This window comes from Buteo buteo, chromosome 23 (assembly GCF_964188355.1).
Source record: "Buteo buteo chromosome 23, bButBut1.hap1.1, whole genome shotgun sequence".
NCBI classification, from domain to species: domain Eukaryota; kingdom Metazoa; phylum Chordata; class Aves; order Accipitriformes; family Accipitridae; genus Buteo; species Buteo buteo.
In genome coordinates, this window is record NC_134193.1 from 4841883 (window position 1) to 4862616 (window position 20734).

At 60.2% G+C, this 20734-nt stretch overlaps 1 protein-coding gene across 1 annotated transcript; it reads right to left on the reverse strand.

Annotated features, from left to right (window-relative positions):
• Positions 1–76: 76 nt before the first annotated feature.
• RPS10 (ribosomal protein S10) lies at positions 77–6628 on the reverse strand. The gene is made up of 6 exons (XM_075055600.1): positions 6540–6628; positions 5294–5443; positions 4652–4823; positions 1186–1263; positions 734–789; positions 77–165 (listed from the first exon to the last, which is right to left on the reverse strand). The coding sequence occupies exons 2-6, from the start codon at positions 5441–5443 to the stop codon at positions 124–126; spliced, it is 498 nt and encodes a 165-aa protein (XP_074911701.1). The 5' UTR covers positions 6540–6628; the 3' UTR covers positions 77–123.
• Positions 6629–20734: the final 14106 nt, after the last annotated feature.

A 20734-nucleotide genomic window follows, 5' to 3' on the forward strand; every position in this document is an offset into this window, starting at 1 on the left:
CCAGAGATTTGAGTCACCTCTGCTACGTGAGCTCTAGATTTATGCACTTAAAAACGACACAATGATGCAACCCAGGTGGCATTTTCACCTATTTTATTATACACAAAACATGAGCAGGAAGTTCTACTGAGGAGGCTGACCACGTCCACGACCAAATCCACCTCTCTGCAACAGAAAAGGAAGAGCATTAGAAGTCACCGTATTAAGCAAGTGACAGCAGCAAATACACAGCAGCAAGAACCACCGACATCATAGAAGAGCTAGCCTTCTTTCCCCAACTTTGCATTACTTTGATAAGCACCCCCTGCTCCAAGCATAGCCTAACTCTGATCTGTTTTGAGGCTAACCACCTGACACAGGTTAACCAGATGAGTGATACCAAGAACAAAATCAACCCACCCTAGCCAGCTCTGTGGATCAGGTCTAAAACTCTTCTATTTCTGACGTATAAAATCATGCATTTCCTCCAGAGAGCTCAGCTTGCTTCTCAAATGTGTCACTGGCTTCCCATCACAGCAGCAAGGCCATCATGTAGTTTCCCCAACAGGAATGCAGCGAGCTGGGCGTAAGGAGTAACAGTCACCAGCCTCTGTTACACAGTCAGAGCCAAATACCTAACCCCAGCTGGCATACCTGAGAAGCACCACACTGAAGAGCATGCAGATATGACCTATCCGCTTTTTTCTAATCAAACCCTCAATAAAGGTAGCAAATCTCGTACGCAAATACTCACAAACTGGAATTCAGTGGCTGCTCCAGCACCAGCCTCAGCCTTCTTGTCAGCACCAGCTGAAGAGAGAGAAGAATGAGTTACTAACCAAAGAATCCACTCCCCAAGTACAGCGTGCTCCTGCTTGGAATCATAGGTTTACAATCAAAGATGACTAAAACTGAGGCAAAATACAGCAAAGTGAAATGGCTATTATTGAGACTGTTGGAGAGTTACCGAACCCACCCCAGAGAAAATCCCACAGTCCAGCTTGACAAGATTCAAGAAAAGAATCATATCCATCAGCAGATACAGATGAACTCTATTGCGTAAATGCCTAAGCAATGCCAAGAGTCTAATTTTCCCCTTTTCTTCTTGAAAGGAGGCCAACACTGAAGACAATTCTCCCAAAGAGATAAACTGCACAAAGAGCAAGGTTGGCCTGATATTCATACAGCAACATGACAGACACTCACGTGGAACGGCACTGCGTCTGTATGTATCCCTGTCAGCTTCTCCCCGAGTAAGACGTGCGGGGCGTTCACCTTCCAGACCTGAAAGTGAAAAAAGCAACATCAAATACATTGCTTACCTAGGGCACAAACAACTCATTCCATGGGTGACCCTGCATCTCAAGGCAGAAAAAAGCTCTCCAGTTAAGCATTACATCTACCAGCAGAGTTGCACCTTAGACAGCTCAGTGTATATAAACCCAAACAAAAAAGTGTTACAAGGAAAACATCACTTTAAGGGTGAAATCTGCTTAAGTGCACCAGCTTGTGCTTGGGTTGAAGTTAAATAATGTGAAAAATGGATTTACAGCATCATCTCAACAGTCTCCTGGCCTTCATCAGAGCCAAAAATCAACAATAATAAAAAAATCAGAAATACAGGGAATCCGTCATGTCCGACAAGCTTGTTCGTAGCTAAGTCACAAACTGCATGACATGCTGATCCCAACCTAAAATACAGCTACACTATCAGTATCATAAATCCTCCACAATGGAATAGATTAATAAAATTAAGAGCAGATTATCTATGTAACAGCAGATTAATATCAGACAGAACACTTGCAGGAAAGAAACAGATGTGGTGGAACTGCAAGCCTTTGCACCACTCTTACGGGGTTCACCCTGAGCATCAAAGACGAAATATGCTCCCACAGCACCAGGCCAAGGTCTTCATGCCCAGGCAGTAAGACACATTTAAGGGAAGTTGCTGCCTGATGCACCACAGTGTACTACTAGCAGTCTCAAGCATGCTGCAGGAAAACACGAATCATGCACTTCTACAGGCTTGATTTATACTACAGGCACTAGTTTTCTCATACAAAAAACAGTTCTTACAATAGATGCTTTTATTACAAAGAGAAACACTACCCACTGATGTCCAAACAGATTAACTTATCCTACAAGTGCTGCTACATCCTTCCCGTATGTCAGGTTAAACCATTATATCCTCTAGCCAACGGTTTTATTTTTTTTTAAACTTTCTATCTGTCCAGCCTTAATTTCTAACAGTTCAATTACATCTGTAACAGAGACACAAACTTCAAATACCAAATACATAGTAGTCCAAAACCTGCTTTAGACTAACTGTTCCAGCTTTTGTACCAAGCCTTACTTGAGAAAGTCAGTAGCACTGCACAAAAGTACCAGAAAAGGCACCAAAACCCCAAGAGGTCAAGCAAGACACATAAGCTTGGATTCTGCACCACCATCCACACACACCTCTGCAACTCCTAGTCTGCTGCAGCCTAAGGCAGGTAATCCACAGAAAAACAGCACAGAAACTGACAATTTGTGCAGCCCTACCAGCTAACCCTGCCAAGGTGCGGACTGAATGAGGTCACTGGCACTGCACTGAAAAGGGCTGGGATGCTGCAAAGTGAAGCTATCTCACCGCAGAAACCCTGAACACATTTTAGCCAGGAACTGTAAGCCCCACCCTTCCATTACATATGCAGTTTCTTCAGCTTGCTGGATAAACACAGCATCTAAAGAATAAATTTGATAACATCCAATGCTACTCAGAGATCAAGGAAACCATCATCTTCCTAGTTTCAATGCAATTCTTTCCTTTGAAGCAGATGATGCTACAGTTTTGTTAGGCTAAAAAACAACTTGCAGGAGATGCAGGTGAACTCCTCGGCACCCCACAGCCGCCGTCCCCAGTCCTTGGGGATGGGATATGATGCAGCTCACAAGCAGAAGAGTGGACTCCTACCATCTACCAGAAAGAGCTTTGTCATGCAGGACTCCTCTTTCACAGAGCAAGATCTGGTTTAAGGGCAGGACAACATCTGTAACATTATTCTTGGTAAACACAAGAGGCAACTCCACACAAGGCAGAAGACGCATTATGTCCTGCCTTGAGGGAGAAGAAACCATTTCTTGCCCTGAGAGACCAGGCAATGCTGTTCTGCCGACCACAGCTGCAGTAACTTTCTCCCTTCTAAGTTTCTAGAAGTTTTTATCTCCCCAAAGATCTTCTGGGCAATTCCACAATCTGTGTTCTGCACTGTGGTGTTTCTTCTCTACTACTAGACCAAAAACCAGGAAAACCAAGCAGAAGGGATTTTGCAGAGCATTTCCAAATACATACAAGCAACGTAACCATCCTTCTCATTCTGAATTATTAGCTTGGAACACAGTAACCTTTTCAGAACTGAACCAAGGGGCATGGTGGCTTCAGCACATTCACCTCAAGTTTATTTATACTGCACTATTATACGACTTTGCTCACCACAAACACTATCAAAATGGTTCACAAGACATTCACAGGCCAACACCAAGCACCCACAAGGAAAAAGCGTAGCTTCTGCCTTGTGTGGACTAGAGAGGCAGGTCTGCAACCCAAACTTTATTATTTAACATTGCTATTTGCAACCAGAGAATAATACCTTCTGGAAATAAGTTTCAGCCATCTGCAGGTGGGTCTATAACACATTTTGCAGGGAGGCACCTGTGCAGAGGCAGCTGTGGGCAATCTGAGAGGTCAGCATCAGCAGCACATATGTTTGCATGACCAGTATCTCCTTCACTTTGGATTATGAAAAACCCACCAAAAAAAAAAAATCAGAATTATGAGCCCAACATACCACACGTATTTGTTGTAAATCTTTAAAAAAGCAAAGGCAGCTTTAATAATCTGACTTGCTTAACAGCGTGTTAAGTATACGTGATAAAGCCAGAACTGTGGTTATCCAACTCGACCGCAGGTACCACAGTTGAACCCCCATGTGAAGCACAGCCAGCACCCAAGCTTAGCTTTTGCTTTTAGTCATCGAATCCTGTGCCTGCGTGCTACACCTGAATTCGAGTTTGCTCCCTATCTCAGCAATCCTAGCCAAGGCCACTCAACTTTCATTCAACAGCCTCCCAGGTAGTTGTTCTAAGGATAACTCAGCCAGAGACAAGGTTCTCTGCGCCTGCTGGACTAGACCAGCACCACACACACCATCTTCCTGAGGAAGAACTGCAGCAGGCTCTTTCCAAAAGACAAGAACAGTTTTTGAAAAGCCCCAGCAGCTACAGACATCCTCCGTCTCAGACCTCAGCCATGTCTCAGCACCAACTGGTACCTCGATCCACAGCATGCAGTTTCAGCGTGCCTGCCCTCAGCAATTCCAGGCACCTGCGTTACCAGAGAAAGTCAAGTCCCACACTGAAAGCGTTTCTCCCAGTCAGTCTTTCTTTAGCCCTCTGCAACTTTTCAGTAGGCCAGCAGCCATCAAACTAGTGCCAAATACAAAAGCAATAAACCTACACACGTCTCCTTGATCTACTCATGTTTATACATCCAAAAATCACAGCAACTCACACCAGTCCGTGCTGGAAGCTGACATTCAGCTGACTGTCCACCACACCTGCGCTAACACGCTTAACTTTGTGCCCTGCTTCCTCCTGCTGACTCGGCCGTCACCTCTCAACCACCGCTTACCTTTGGGCCGTGGTCTGCCAGTCTCCGGGCGGCTCCGGCGCAAGGTTGCGGGGACGATCTCGGGGGGGAGGTGAAGGTAATCGCGCAGGTACTGGATGCCCTCATTGGTCAGATACCAGTAGAAATGCCTCCACGCAAACTGCTCTTTCACATAACCACGGGATTTCAGAGACTAGAGAAAGAATTATCAATTATTTCACATATGATCCTTATCATCATTCAACATCTCTGATCAGTACCCTCACTAGATGCTTTTATGAACACAAGAGCTTAACTGGGGTTACGTGGGGAATAGAAATTTAGGAACAGATAAAAGTTCACATGCGCAGGACAAAATTACAGCATCATTCCCATTCTGTAAGAAAATACAAGGCTACTCCACACAGAGGTATCATAGCTTCAAAAACTAAGCTAGAGATGTGGATCCACAAAAGAATAACCTTCTACAGTCTGTGGGGAACAGTAACTCAAAGAGGAAATAGCAAAAATCAGGAAAATGGGAAAATAACTGTAACACGAAAGAAATGGCAAATGCAAGGCAACGTTTATTTGATAACGGCTGACGATGTTTATTCATAAGTACACAACAATCTCATGTGCCCAGACCCCAGCTGGCTGGCAGCCCGGCCCTCGCCTCCATACCTGCATGGCTTTCATGACGTGGAGGTTGGGCACGTTCTTGTCAACGAGCTCGGGGTGCTTCGGCATGTGGACATCTTTCTTGGCCACCATCACTCCCTCCTTAAAAAGGAGTTCGTAGATGGCAATTCGGTTCTTCTTGGGCATCAACATCTAAACAAGAGGTAAGCGGCAGACGGTAAATACAGGTGATTTAAAATAGATGCATTCAGGAGTCTACCAGAAGTAATAAAGTAACAACAGTGCTGGTTTGTACAAAAAGCCTAACACTTAAGTTACACCCCCCAGGTTCCTGTCTCCCAGAAGAACTTTCTGAACTACTTTTCAACACCTGAGCTGCTGGGCATCCCTTCCCATTGCTTTCCTGTGAAGGAAAAGTAAGCAGTCCAAACTTTTGATCATTAACATTAACTCACATCACCATAGTAAAGACTATAAACTAGCTGCTGCCAGTGAAAACAAGAAACAAGGGTTGACACAGGCGGGGCAGAGGCACAGCTCAGTGTAAAGGCGCCTTTCAGCTCTACCACCGGTGCCAGGGGCCTGAGGATACTTGTGCTGCTGTTGTTAATTCACACTTGATTCGGGAACCGAGGAAGCCTCGCACTCCCTCCTCAGAGCCGGGAGCTGATCCTGGCAGCACAGGAGCGCACCCGAGGCCCATAGGCCCGCACCAGAGCCGCACTGCTGCCATCGCACCCCAACGAGGGGACGCTCGACTCCGGGCAATGCTTCCCGACATGTCGGGCCCAGGAGTGGGACGATCTGGCCCGAACAGCAGGGAACCGCAGACGTCCTGGTACTCGGGGCACTACAGCACGCACAAAGCTGCTGAGCGGCTAGGCACCCTCGCCAGCCGTAGCCCCGCGCCGGCCCCGAACAGGGCAGAGCCCGCGGCCGGTCCAGGACCTCCACCACGGGAGCCTCTCGGAGTGGAATGCCCCGGTCTCGCCGGTGGGAACTGAAGGGAACTGCCCCTGCAGCCTGCGGGGGGGAGCCTGGGGCAGCCGCTCCACCCCAGGGCCCTCCAGCCCGAGGCCTGGCCCCCCGGTAACGGGACCTCCCCGCGGCCTAGTGCCCCCCGGTCCCTCCCGCCCCGCAAACTCGGGCCTAGATCCCCCCCATCCCGGAAATCCCCCCGCGGGGGGCCGGGCGAGGGCTCCCCACGGCTGCCAAGCAGCGGCTCCCAGGACGCCGCCCCGGGATGGAGCCGATGCGAGACCGATACGGGCCCAGAGCGCGGCCTCACCGTGTCGGCGGCGGCGGGCCCAAGAGCGGAAAGGAGTACGCATGCGTCGCGCTGCCGCTTCCGGCCTCCCAAAGGCCCCCCTCCTTGCCGGCGCGGGTGGCCGCGGCGCTGCCTGAGCGGGAAGCGAAGGCCCCCTCCAGCCTGGCCGTGGGGGTGCCCGTGGCGGTGCCTGATGGGAAATGTCACCGCCGCCTCGGGCGGCGCCAGCAGCGTCCCCGGCCCCGAGACCCCCCGCGTCCCCCCCAGTGCCGCCCCGCCGCGTCCCAGCCACAGACGTGCCCCTCCACGTCCCCACTCGTGACATCCCTTCCACGTCCCCACTCGTGTCACCCCTTCCACGTCCCCACTCGTGTCACACACCCCCCACTCGTGTCACGCCCCCACCCCAGCGTGGCCATGGGGACCGACACCCGCGCTGACCCCAACACCCACCCCCCATTTTGGAGGGGAAGGGGCTCTGTGGGCAGGTGGGGAGCCCAGGCCTGTGTCCACGCTGGGGCACGAGTGACATCCCCACACGGCCCGAGCGATGGCTGCGCTGTCCCCAGCCGTGGAACGCTTTCTGATCCTACCCCGGGGGGTACCAGGGTGAAGACACCCCCCCCTCAGTTCCCCCAAGCATGGCTTCCTTCCCCCCTGCCCCGGGGCACCGGTGGTCGTTTCGGGTGGGGGGGTCCCTCTCCCCTGCTTTGGGGCCAGGAGAGTGGCAGGGAGCCTGGGACCACCGGTGCCCGGTGCTGTGCCGCAGCATCCCGGCCGTCCCGCCGGCAGCGCCCTTTGGAGCCGGGCTGTAAAGCCCTGGCTGGGGTCCCGGGGGAGACACGTCCCCCACCCCGGGGCTGCTCCCCGCCGGGCTCACACACCCGAGCAAAGGGCTCGGCACTCACTGGAGGCACACAAAGTCCTCTTTGCGCCCCAAAACGCCTGGCCGGGAGACAGGGGGGACGACCACCTGCAGCCCCCCTGCCTGCAGCCCCTCCAGACTGGTCAGGGGGCGGGGGGGTGCGGTGGTCCCGGGCAGGGTGCAATGGAGGGGACCGGAGCTGTGTCCCTGTAGGGCCACCCTGTGCAATGTCCCCCCCCCAGACCAGGGCTGCTCCTGCCCTTTTTGGAGGTTTGAACGCCCCAAGAGCGACAGGAGCCGGCTCCCATGGCCAGCGGAGGGGAGACGTCCCCCGCAAACACCCCGGATCCAGGGGGGCTTCGCCACACGGCACCCCCCGACCCCCCTCTGGGTGGGGAGAAGGGAGAGGAAGGGAGGCTGCGAGCAAACGCTTGCAGGGGAAGGGAAGAGAAGAGCGGGAGGGGACGACGAAAGCACACGGAGGAGGACGGGGAGGCTGGGGACCCCCCGCCACCACCGCCAGCCAGGCCACGCGGGGCTCCCGGCTTATTCCCATCCGTCTCCGCAGTCGTGTGTTTTCACCTTGTGCGGCCAAGGAGTCGTTACGCCGGGACGGCGATTGGTTGGCTAAAAATGCCTCCCTAATCTCCGTGCTGATCTTTACCCCCCTCCTCCCCATCTGCCGTGACCTTCCAGCCGATGTGCAGAGCCAGCCCCGGCGAGAGGCAGCCAGCCCCGCTCCGCCAGCGTCCCCACGTCCCAAAGGTACCGCCGCGCGGCTCCCGGCAGATTTGGGGCTGACCTGGCTCCCGGCGAGGCGGGAGGTTGGCGTGGGTGGGTTGGCTGGGGCTTGCCGCCGCGAGGGTTGCCAGCGAACGGCAGGTGACTGGCGGCGATGTCCCCAGGTGGCAGATGGGATGCTCGAGGCTCGGTGCGCCGTGACAGTGCCGTCACCCCCCAGTCCCCTCCGGTGGTCCCCGGCTGGTGGTGGGTTTCAAATGGGGGTCGTCCTCCCCGCACCGTGCCGGTGGTTGCTTGCTGGGAAATGAAACCCACGTCAGCAGAGCAGCTCCCTGACCCATTTTAAACAATTTCCAACTTCTGCCAGATTGTGCTGAGTGGGGCTCGCCATCCGCCTCGGGTTCCCCCCCCCCCAGATTTCGGGTTCACCCGTTTTTCCTGGCCTCGAGGCGTCTGTGGCAGGGTGGGAAGGCAGCCTGGGTCCCGCAGGTCGCTGCCCAGCTGCCTGCACCTCCCCGGGGAGCTGGGGTCTGGTGTGAAGCGACAGCGAGGCGCAGGGCTCTGGCAGGGGTCTGGGCAGGGCTCTGGCAGAGGGCAGAGCTTCGGGGGGCTCACGAGACGTGACACCGCGGGGCTGGTGGGATGCAGCGTGCGCCAGCCCTTGCACAGCCCCGCTCTGCACGCTGTGCCCGTTGCCCCCATAGCAAACTCAGGCACCCACTGCACCCAGGGTGCCCGGGGGGCTTCCATGGGGGGGCTGCTGGCCCCACAGGCTGACCGCAGGGCCAGGGATGCACCAGGGCCACGCTTGCCCAGCCTTGCTGGGGGCTGGCACCGCTGCTCTCAGCTCTGGGTGCGGGGTCCCTCCAGCCCCCTGTGGATGCACAAGGGAGGGCTGGGACCCCAGCTGGGACAGCCTTCGGTCGGGGGGGGCTGGCAGCAACTGTGCTTGTCTTTCCCCCCCTGCCACCTCCCTGAGACATGTTTGGCATCATCTTACCCGGTAAGAAACACAGGCTCCTGCTCCAAGCCCTGCGGCCGAAGGGGTTCAGCCCCTGCCCAGCTCCCGGGTGCTCCAGAGCTGAGCTCGTGGCAGAGCCCCCCATGGAGCTCCCTAATCCCGTCAGCCGCAGGCCCGGGCACCGCAACGCCCGAGCAGCTGGCAGGGAGCTGAGGCTCTGCAAGGCGGCTTAGGCTGAGCCCAGGCGCTGCCGGGGGGTTCTGCCTTCCCAGCTGCAGGCAGGGGCCAATGCTCGCCCCCCCCCCCCCCCAGCCCATATTTGCCCTCAGGGTGTGAGCTCGGAAGGCACATGGGGCAATAGAACTGTGATTTTGGGGTTGCACTAGGTTGAGCAGGGTGGTTGGAGGGACCACTGCCCCGGGAAGCCGGAGGGAGCAGCGGGGGTCCCTGCAGGGTGCACAGGGCTGGGGGAGGCTCGCACCCACCCGGGGGTTGTGCCTGTGCGTTTTGGGCGTTTCGGGCTGCCCGGGCAGAGCTGGAGGCTGGTGCAGCCCTAGGGCAGGAGGGGCTGATGGATGCAGCACATCCCAAGGCACCTGGAGCTGCTTGATGCCATCCTGGGGCTTTAATACCATTTTATCACCTCGTTTCTTCCTCTCTGGGAGAGCAGGAATGGAGCTGGGGGGAGGACACCCTCCCCTCCGCCCTGTCCAGGGCAGCCCCTGGGATGCTGTGACAATTGCAGCAACCCCCAGGAGAAATGCATCTCCCAGCTTGTCCTATGGAGCAGGAGAGCTGCCCTTGCCCGCCTCATCCTGCCGCGCTGCCCACCTCTGCCTACATCTCCTCTTTGCTGCTCGTGCGCCTGCCTTGGAAATGGCAAAGCAAGCGCTTTGCTAAACGGATTAGAGCTTCCCCGGCAGCCTCTTGGGCTGCTCCTGCTTCTCTCGGCCCCCGCACCACCTTCCCCGGGCAAACCCGATCCCTAAGCCAAATATTTGGGGCAAGGCCATCACCACAGCACAGCTGTACCGGCCGGGGGACCGCACCGCTGGCCCCAGACAAGGACTCGGTGCCACACTGCGGCTCCCACCGTGCCTGACCCCAAAACCCCGGCTGAAGCCCTGAGGGTCCTTCCTCCCTCCCAGGATTTTGTGTTCCCATTGCAGGAGCCCAGAGAAAACTGGGGAATTCATCAGCCACTGGCTTGGCCACTGCTGAAGGTGCTGACCCTGCCCCGGGGTCTGCACCGATCCATGACCACCCCATGGCTGGCGCTGGCCCCCTCCTCTCCCTCCTCTCCCACCTCTCCCCAGGGCGCGCGGCTGCCGAAGGGGCTGCAGCAGGACGGGAGCTGGATTTAACTGTAAAAGGATTGAGGAAGGCAAGCCCGGGCAGCTGGCAAGCATCGATTAGTGACGTGCACAGGGGCAGGGCGAGAAAGGGAAGAGAACATCAGCGCCGGCAAAGCGCGTCTGCACCGGGGCCACGTCCTGCAGCGAGCCAAAGCCTGGGTTTGGCTCCAGTGGGATCCCCCTTGCTGGAAATCCCGTGTCCCCAACCTTGCTGGTTCCCCTGGCCGTGTCGGGAGGGAATGCTGCCGGGGCCGGGATGGAGCTGGGATGGAGCTGGGCTCCCCCGGCACAGCTCGGCCGGAGGAGGAGACCTCTGCGAGCGGCTCTGCCCAGGGACAGACTTTGTCCCCGCAGGGCAGCCAGCCCGGCTGGTGTTTGTGCAACACCTTGAAGGCAAACACAGGACCCTGCCGTGTTCCTGCAGATGAGTCTTGGAGAAGGAGAGGCCACATCCAGCCAGCAGCTTTTCGGAGGGGCCGAGATGGCATCTGTCTGCCCTCGGCATGGCACAGCACGGGGGGGGGAAGGAGGCAGCGAGGCCCCAGCACTGCCCGTCACTGTGGCCATGGGCAATACGTATGGGGTCCTCCCAGGCAGCTGCCTGCACCGAGCTCCACGCGGTTCCCCAGGAAAAATGGAGCCTTTATGTCCTGTCCCTGGCCCCTTCCTCGGAAGGGCTCGGAGGATGCCCCCAGGGCCCGTTATGAGCAGACAAGAAGGGGATTGTTTTGGTGGGAGCTGGGTTTCTGGCAGCACCTGCCCCGCGCCGGGGCCCTCCACAATGGCTGCCTTTCTGCGTAACTGCTGCAGAGCGGCCAATTATCCTCTGCTGCTAATTAGAGATGCAAAATAGCCCTGCGCTTGCATTCTCCCAGCAAGCCTGAGAGGGCTCCTGGGACCGGCAGCACATCCGCGGCGGGGGCACAGCCTGGGCATGGGGCAAGCACAGGGGCGCTGGTCCCATCCGGCTCCACAAGCTCCAGCTCAGGCTCCTCTCTGCGCCCAGCATCAAGTGGGAAGGGGCAGCAGGAGGCCAGGAATGGGCTCGGGAAGAGCAGGATGCCAGGATCCCTCTCTGCCCTCATCCCCAATCAGCCTGCCCTGGAGCACCCATGGGCTGGGGGCTCTCCCAGTGCTCCCAGTACCGGCCAGCTCAGCAGAGAGCACCATAACAGGGGGCTCTGCCGTGATTTAGGAAATGCATTTTCCTTTCCTTGCTAGGGAGGGAGATAGGAGCAGGCCACGCTTGAAAATCCCCCCCTTATTCATGCAAAGGCTGGCACTCGTGGCTGGGTGATGGGCAGAGCGGCTGATAGCTAGTGGCATTTCTCTCCTCTCCTGCCCGCACTTGCGGCACAGGCAGGCTGCTGGCAGCCGCGATAGCACGGTGTAGGCTAATTTGCTTTTCTTCTCAGTTTGCTGTGGCGCTCGAAGAGCCATAATTTCAGAGCGGCAAGTGGCCCAATAAATCAGGGCTTATTTCCTGCCAATACTGGCTGCTGCTTCCCACAAGGAAACTCATTTTACAGGAGGGGAAATTTCTTACCGCGGGAAATAGCAAGCGGTGGGACGGCGAGAGCCAGGGAAAAGTTTGTTGTGGCCAAATTTTTGGTGAAGGAACCGGCTGACACTCATTGCTGGAGCTCCGTGCTGTGGAGGCAAGGCTCCTGCCTGCTACCAGCACCGAGCGGCCTGAGCTGCCAGGGAAGGAGACATGGGTCAGTCCTATCTGCATGGACCACATCTGCCACAAAGCTGGTGGCAATAGGCTGTTAGCACTGGGAACGCCCCCCAAGTCATTGAGGTCGTGTCCCGTCCCCGTCCCCCCCGTCCCCCCCCCGTCACCCTCTCGGAGAGCATTTGTCACCTAGTGCTCTTAATGCCAAGAACATTTGCTCCTCTGCAGCGTGGATGCTGTCAGGGCAGAAGGCAGCCGGGACAACCCGGTGGCGCCTGCAGCGACCCTGCGCTGAGAACTGCCAACTTGTTGCATGCAAGGATGATGCCCAGTTAAACAGCACCCTCCAGTTCCTCGCCCTGAAACACCAACAGGCAAAGTTCCCCCGGCACCTGCAGGAACCGCAGTCCATCCCCGCTCCCGTGTTGGGGAGCATTAGATCGCTTGGGTCTCGCGCGCCGCTGCCAGCTGTAGCCGGGCATGAAGTATTTCGGGGGGCCTTTCTGTCTGGCCATGAGGTGGGAAGACACGCTTGGATGGCACGAAGCTGGAAGGAGCCGGAAGGCGGGCAGGATGGAGAGCCCCACGGAGCTTCATTAAGCAGTCGAAGGTGCTCATTAGGGGAAAGCTGAGCCGGCGTCGGAGGCCAGCAGAGCCCCCCGGGACTGGGTCGCATTCTCCAGGCAACCCGATCCCGGCGGCAGCGGCCCGACAGCCTCATTACTGCAGGTTCTGCGGGCGGCTTCGGTTACTCGGCTGGAAGCGCTCATCTCCTGCTGGCTTTTCATTTCCCTGACATCACCCGTGAGCTGGGGGAAATGCAGGCGCGCTGCATTCGGGCAGTTGAGGGGGGACAGCCTATCGCCACCCCCACCTGCATCCTCCGGGCTCCCCGACAGCCCCTGCCAGGGGCTCCAGCCCAGGACCCGCATCTTGTGACGAGCTCCGGTGACCCCGGGCACAAGCCCCCGAGCTCTGGAGGAGGCAGACGGCAGTGGGGAGGGAGCTGCCCTGCTCCCTGGCCTCAAAGAAGCCTTAGGGGGGTGCAGCCCCCGTCACCCCCGTTCCCAGCCCCGCTTTCCCCAGCCCCACCAGGTGGGAAGGACTGTTTCTGCTTCTCCCGCCAGCCTGTTCCCAGCTGGCACATTTGGCAAGGAGGCGGCACCGGCTGCCTCTCTGAAGGCATTTTGGGGTGTTTGTTTTTGCAAAAGCTGCGGCTCGGCCCTAAAAACAACCTCCTTGCAGCCCCTTCCCGGGACCCGCGGAGGTGGCAGAGCACCCGGGGGAGGAGAGGAGAGATGGTGTTGCTCCGTCCCGTCCTGTGCAGGAGGGACAAGGACCCAAGGAGCAGCAGGATGAGGACCCCCTGGGTACCCCCACTCACCTCCCCAAAGACCCTCCCCAGCAGCACAGCGGGGGGGGGGGGGGGGGAAGGATCCCGTTCGTGGCCCTAACGAAGCCCCGCAGCGACAAGCAGCGCTGCTGGGGCCGGACACCCCCACGCACCCGGCCGCAGACCCCTGGCACCCACCGCCTCCCCCCCCCCCGTGCCGCAGCACCCCATGCAGTGGGGTAGCCCCTGTCCCCTGGGTGCTGAGCACCCACCTGGCACCGGGGGCAGGTGACTGGGGACCGTGCCTTGGGTGAGGGTCTCAGCGTGGCCCCGGGGGGGACAGCAGCGGGGTGGGGGTGGGGGGGGGAAGCTGGCAGCAATGGAGCACCCTGGGGTGGGTGCAGACTCGGGGGGGGCAGCAGGCCAAGGCGGCGGGGGGGTGTGGGGGGGGGGGTGAGGGATATGGGGGGTGTCCATCCCCTGGAGAGGATTTTTGCAACCTTTGCAGGCAGAAGCTCCATCCTCCCCCCCCCCCCCCCCCACGGTTGCCACGGCAACGGGCGGCTGCAGGCAGGGCGCGTTCCCGCGGCCGTGCGCGCCGCCGCTGCTGCACGGCTGGTGCGGAGCGCAGCGCAGCGCAGCGCAACCCCCCCCCCCCCCCCAAAAAAAAAACAACCAACAAACCCACCCCCGTCCCGGGGTTCCCGTGGCCGGGTCCCGTGCCCCCCCCTCCCCGCCCCCGCCCGACCCAGGTAAGCGCTAACCCCTGCGGGGGCTTTGCTGGGGGTAGCCTGGGAAGGGAGAGTTGATGCCCGGGTCCTTTGTGGGGATGGGGGTTTCTGGGGGGGGGGGACTTTTGCACGGGTGGGGATGGGGGGTGGGATGCCTGGGTGCCTTGTGGGGATGGGGGGAGGGCGGGGGGGGATGTTGTGCAAGGAGCGGGCAGTACGGCGTGGGTTTGCATCCCCCCCCCCCCCCAGCCACGGGCAGGACACGGTGTCCCCCGATCCCCTCTGCAAGCCAGGGAGGCCGGGGGGGATATGACCTTCACCCCCCGAGTGTGTCCGATGGGGTGCCGGGGCAAGGGACACCCCCTCTGCGACGCTGCTCCGCTCCCGGATTTGTGCCTCAGTTTCCCCGACTGCAAATGGTGGGGGGGACTTGTGCTGTCCGTGTCATCGCTGTCCCCCTGCCCAAATGACCGCCTCACCCCACCACTGAAGCCCCTCCTTCTGCCGTTGTCCCCCCAGCTTCCCCCTTGCTCTTCCCCCCCCCCCCCCAGCTTTTCTACCCCCTCTCTGAGCCCCCTCCGGCTCCAAGTCTCCTTCCCTCACCACCGACAGCTAAAATCGGGCTGTCCCTCCACATCACCCTGCTCCCGGCAGCCCCATTCACCTCCCGTCACCGCCAGCCCCGCGTCTGTCCTGCCAAGGCACAGGGGACGGGACCCCCTCCCCGTGCCAGCGCGTGATGCTCTGGTTTCCCCCCTCCCTGATGCGGAAGCGAGGGGATGGCACCACCGTATCCTCCACCACCGTTGTTTGCTACTTCTCGGTTTAATTGCAAACCTCATATTTGGATTTCTGCCTAAACCCCGCTCCTGGGACCACAAAAATCCCTGCTCGAGAGTCCGAGCATCCTTGTTTACAGCGGCAAGCTAAGGCGGCAGGCTGAGGAAAGCTGCAGAGCTGGAAGGCAAGTCGAAACCCCACAAGCTGAGGCTCAGCACCATCTCCCTTCCCCAGGCCTGAGCACATGCATGGGGTTGAACAATCCTGCTTCTGCACCTCGCCACGGTGCCTATCCACACTCCTGGCACATCTGCTGTACCTGAGCTGGGCTGCAAGGTCCCCTGGAGAGAAAGACTTGTGTTACCTGCAAATGGCACGCATATTTCCAGAAATCTTTGCACAAGGCTTGTAAAATCCCTAGAAGACTTTGATGGGTGTCCTGCGCTCTGAGCAGGGTAACTTTGGGGAGCACGGAGGAAGGTGAAGGGTTTCTGCAGAGCGCGCACAACGTGCAAAGCCGTTTGTTGCCAGGGCTTGGAGCAGACGCATCTCTCCTGGCTACCGCAACCCAGCAGCACCTACGGCACGTGGCCCCCAGCCCAGCCAGCAAGGTGGGCATCCTCCTGTCCGTATGTGGGACACGTGGCTCCCGGTAACATTCCTGGATCATGGAACCTACTTTGCAAACGCTCCGGTTTTGGGGAGCCTGCAAGCCCTGACCTGCCAGAGTCCAGCAAGTCCCTGTTGCAGCCAGACCCCCCCAATTCTCAGACCCCCCTGGTCAATGCAGATGACCCCGGCTGAAACAAGGCGGCTGCCACAAGTGCATCCTGCACAGGATTCACTGGAAAAATGGCTCCCAGAAGTTTCCCACCGTTACCTAGCGGCCACCTCCAGGGACCTGCTGCCCTCGCAGCCACCTCGTGCACCGCTCAAGCAACCGCATGTACCGGGTCCAAGCCAGCCCCACTGCCCTGGCCTAAATCCCACAGAGAAGCACCCTCCATATGGGGGACACCCATCCCCTCCAGTCTGGCCACGGTTCTGGCCACGCTTTGGCTGTTTGCCCCAGGGCTCCAACCCTGCTCATGTTGCAGCCAGAGGGGTTTTGCCAGGGGATGCAGGATGGAGCCCTGACATGAGCTTTTCGCAGCCTGCTCGCATGGATCTGGTGGCTTGGGAAGGGCCCAGGCTCACCTCCCGCCTGGCCTCGGGCTCGGTTTGGTAACGAGGGGGGAGGATGCTTGTTCAGGCCGCTCACGCCCCTCCAGGCTGCTGAGCCCTGGGTTCGGCTCTGCTCCTGCCTCCTCACCCAGTGCCTGGTGCGGAGCTGCCAGCGTGAATCAGCAGCACCCGCTTAACCGTTTCCTTCCAGGGTCCATGTCGGCTCTGGGGGGGGTGTGGAACAGCTCAGTCATGCCACAGCCGAACGCCTCTGCACCCCCCCTCGCTCCCTGGGCCGCGACCCTCGCCAGCCCCGTGGGTTGCACAGACCAGCCCTGCGCCGGTGGGAAACCCACGGCCACCCAGCCGGGTGAAAGCTGAGCTCCTGCAGCTGCAAAGCCTCTGGCGAAGCACATCAGCATCACCAGCTTTGCCCGAGGACCTGCCATCGTGCCGGGGGGATCTCACCCCCCCCATACTTGGCCATAGAGGGAGCAGCACGTGGGCATCGGTACCCACGGTGGATGCGGTCCTGAGGATGGGTGCCGCCGGCGGCCGATGCAGCTGCATGGCAGCCCCGGAGCTGCTGCTGTGTGGTGAGAGATGCTGCTGCTGGGCTCCCCTGGGCTTCCTCGGCCATTTCTAGTCCATTTGTCTTTGCCACGAGTGGTTTTCATGTGGTGATAGTTGTGGTGCGTCACGGTGGCATTTGGTGCTGCACCCTCCCCGACAGACCCTCGACCAGCCTCGTGCGGAGATAAGGGAGAGCAAATGACCTTCCCCGTGGCCAAAAACCTGAGCCCCAGCCTGACTCCCTTTCCCTAAACTCCTGCACTCATCCTCAGCCTCATGCGCTTACAAAAGGAGCCAAAATGTAGCAAATATTTCACATTGCAGCCCATAGACAGTTTGATTAGACAGGCCAGGTCAGTCCTAGCATTTAATTGCAATAAAACTGGCTCAGACCATTGGGTCCTTTCCAATTGCTGAGCTTCAGCTTTACTGCCAGGAGTCCCCGGGTAACTACAAGGCAGCAGCGTGCAGCAAATTACTGTCCCGTCCCCAGCTCACGTGCTCCGGCAAGCAAGGGTCTTCAGTGCCCTCGGCTCGGGTGGCACCGGCCGGGCTGGGCCACGGCTCGGTGTCAGGATGCTGCGGCTGCAGAAGGGGTCTACACCAGGGAAACGTCGTGCGTTGCATCGGTTTGTGCTCGGGTTTGGCGTCTGGGAGCTCCCTGCTTGCCCTGATCCCTGCAGATCGAGCGCAGCTCCCAGCATGGCTTCCCCCTCCCTGGATGGTTTCACCAATAATTAGTCACTGACTCCCCTCCCAGCCCTGTTAGCGCTCGCACCCCCACAGCAGGGCTGACACCCGGCCCCCTTCCCGTTTACCACGAGTGGGAACCTCCTGCCTCGGGGGACAGGATGGGGACGGGGATGGGGACACAGGCTGGCTCTCTGCTCCCCTCCCCTCCTTGCAGCGCATCTGCCACCCTCCTGCCTTTGCAAAGGGCTCTTTGCAGCAGGAGAACCCGCACCGCGAGGGTCTGCAGCCCCTCCTGGCCCCTGGTCCCCACCGGGCTCAGCCGATGTGGAAGCAGGCAGGATGGGGACACGTACAGGCAGCTGCCTGTTCCTTGTATCACGTCCCCATCACCTGCTTTTTGGCTGCAGCAGAGGTGCTGGGGGCCAAGGCAGCCAAAAAACCTGGAGGCAGAGCAACTTGCCGCCCGAACAGAGCCTCTCCGGGGCTGGGGCTGGTGCCTGGCACCTCACCGGGGACCCCAGAGCCCAGGATGGGGCACCCCCATTCGACAGCACACCCCAAAGCCGCTGTACCGGGGGGGTTGCGCATTTAGTGGCGGTGTTACAGCAAAGGCAAAGCTCTGGCAAAGGCAAAGAGAGCAGGGAGAGTCAGGAGCCCAGCTGGCCCCCCCCAGGGTACCCAGCTCGTCCCTCTCGTCCTTCCCGGGCCCTGGGGAGCCGGAGGAGGCAGGGAGGCAGCCAGCACGGATGCTGGAGCAGCGCTGACCCAAAGCTCTGCAGCCCTTCCATGCCCCAAGCACCCACGCTCTTCTGCCAGGGGCAGGGGACAGCAAAACCGGGCCGTCTCTGCCTGCGTGGGGGGGACAGGGCACTGCCGGCGAGGGCTGCCGGCTGTGGGAGTACGGGCAGCTGCCCGTGCCCGCAGCGTCGGCAGCGCCAGTCCTCTGCATTGCAGCAGCCTCCCCGCCTGCGTAAGGGTCGGCGGCCGCATCCCCGGCCCCCGCGGAGGGCAGAGACCCCTCTGCAACACCGGCAGCGGCAGGAGCTGCCCGGTGGGTGAGGCGAGTTGCGGCAGTTCTCAGCGCCGAGTGGGCTGACGGGGAGAGAGATGGGGGGGGGGGGGGGGCTGCTGTGGGAGCAACCCAAGGGCACGCGGGGGCAGGAGCTGGGACACCCTTCACCGTCGCTCGATGCCAAACCCTTTGAGGCTTCTCTCCGGCGGCTTCGTGGAAAAGTAGGGCCGGGGGTGTGGGGGGGGAGCGAAGCGGAGCCCCCTCGGCCGAGGGTGCCCAAGCGGCAGCACGTGGCTGGGGCTGGCAGCTCGCCACGCCGCGGCTCGGCCGCCGGCACCGCGGGTGCCGGGCATCACCGCCAGCCGCCTTGATGCGAAGCGATGGGCTGCGCCGGCGGGGCCGGGGCGGCGGGCGAGGGGTCGGCACACGCTGTGCTGGCAGCCGGGGCGGCCCAGCGTGGCGGCGGGGGGGGGGGGGGGGCGCAGGCTTGTGCGTGGGCGTGCGAGGACGGTCGCGCCTCGCGGGGGGGGGGGTACGTGGCAGGAGAGCGGCACGAAGGCGGCAGCGTTAGCTGGGAAGTGATGCAGAGCCAAAAATAACCCCCAGGGCCGCGGCTGAGACCAGGTAACGGCGAGGAGCAGGAGCTGCGGCAGCCACGTCTCGCGGTGCCCCACGGCCTCGGCTCTGCCGGCTTGGTGGGGGCGGCTGGGGCCAGCTCACATGCCCGTGGGTCCCACGGTACCCCCAGCTGTGGGTGTACTCCCTCCCCAGGGTCCCTGTCCCAGCCCCGGGCTGGGGCTGTCACCCCAAGGGTGCCCTTGCCGTGCCAGCGCAGCCTCTGCAACAAAACGAAAAACCAGAGACCGGGGGCACGAGCAAAGATCCCGGCCGCTGAGCGCTGCACCGTGCCCGGGGCTTGCGGGAGGGACGGCCACGCGTGGCACCCTGCGGGCTCGGGGTCCCTCGGGGGTTTGTGCCACCGGGTGCTCTGCCACCGCTGTGGGTGCACTGGGGCAGCCTGTGGGTGCTGGGGTCGGGCGCTTTCACGGGTGGGGAGGGTGGTGGGTGCCAGGCAGGCGCGGGCGCCACGTGCTGCCGGCTGCGGGGGGACGGTGCTGGCTGCGCCGCGGTCCCCCATCCATCTGCGTCTCGGCGGCTGAGCGAGGGACAGTCATGCGTTTATTTTTAACTGGCTGGGGAGGGCGGCGGGGATTGGTGCCTCCCTGGTTATATCACTAAATCCCTGCCAGGCCCTGTTAGTTCCAGCACAACGAGCCCTGCGCCGCGCTCTAGTAACCGTTTCGGTCCCCCGTCCTCCTGCGGCCGTGCCTTGCCCTAGCCTGTGGGCTCCTCGAGGCCAGCTGTGCGCACAGCTGGAGAGCGTGGGCACCCACCAAACTGTTCCCCATGGGTGGGCACCAGGGCACCAGGACCCCGCACCCCCCAGCCCTGCCTTCCCACCCCATCACCGTCTCCCAGGCACAGGGTGGGATGCAGGTCTCCCGCTGCCTGCTCCATCTCCCCGGGTGAAGTGATGGTGCACAGGGACCACAGCCACATCCCACTCCCACAGCCCTTTTGGGGACGTGGCAAGAGGAAACCGGGGCAGTTCATGGCCACTTTGTCCCCATCCTGGGGCAGATGCCATGTGGGACAGGCCCAGCGCTTTACTGTGGAAGAACCGTCCGGATCCGGGGCAGGATGGGGATGATGACGATGCTCACGGCCACCACGGTCCCCTCTCCATCCCCATGCAATGCCACCCACCAGCCCCCATCCCCATCCCCAGCTGTGGCTCTCGGCAAAGCGGCAAAGGGTTAAGCCATGCAGTGGGGCCACGTGACGCCCCGGGGATGCCGTTTTTCTGAAGATCAGGACGGATTAGGGTGGAATATTGGGTCGAGAATTTCTTTGGGCAGTGCATCCCCCCCGCCCTGGCCCTGCCACGGCCTCTCGCCCCACGCCGTGGCTCCCCAGGGTCGCGTGGTGCCGAGCCAGGCCCCTGGCCGGTGAGCTCCCCGCCGTCCTGCTCCCCCCGATTCTCTCTCCCAGCACAGCCAGCTTTGGGGGGTTTGGATGGCACCGAGCAAGTGGCGTGTGGCAGGCACTGGAAGGGTCTGTGGGTCCAGAGCTGGAATGGGCATCATCCCCATCCCCGTCCTCTGCAGATGGATGCTTGTCCTGCGGTGCTGCGGGCAGGAGGGATGGGGGTCCCCTGCTCACCCCCCCCCCCCGTGACTCCCCCCTCTTCTCCCCTCAGTGCATGAGGCTGGTGTTCGCCCGAGAGTCACCCAGCGCCCGCACTGACGCCCAAGGCAGCGCCGGGAGCC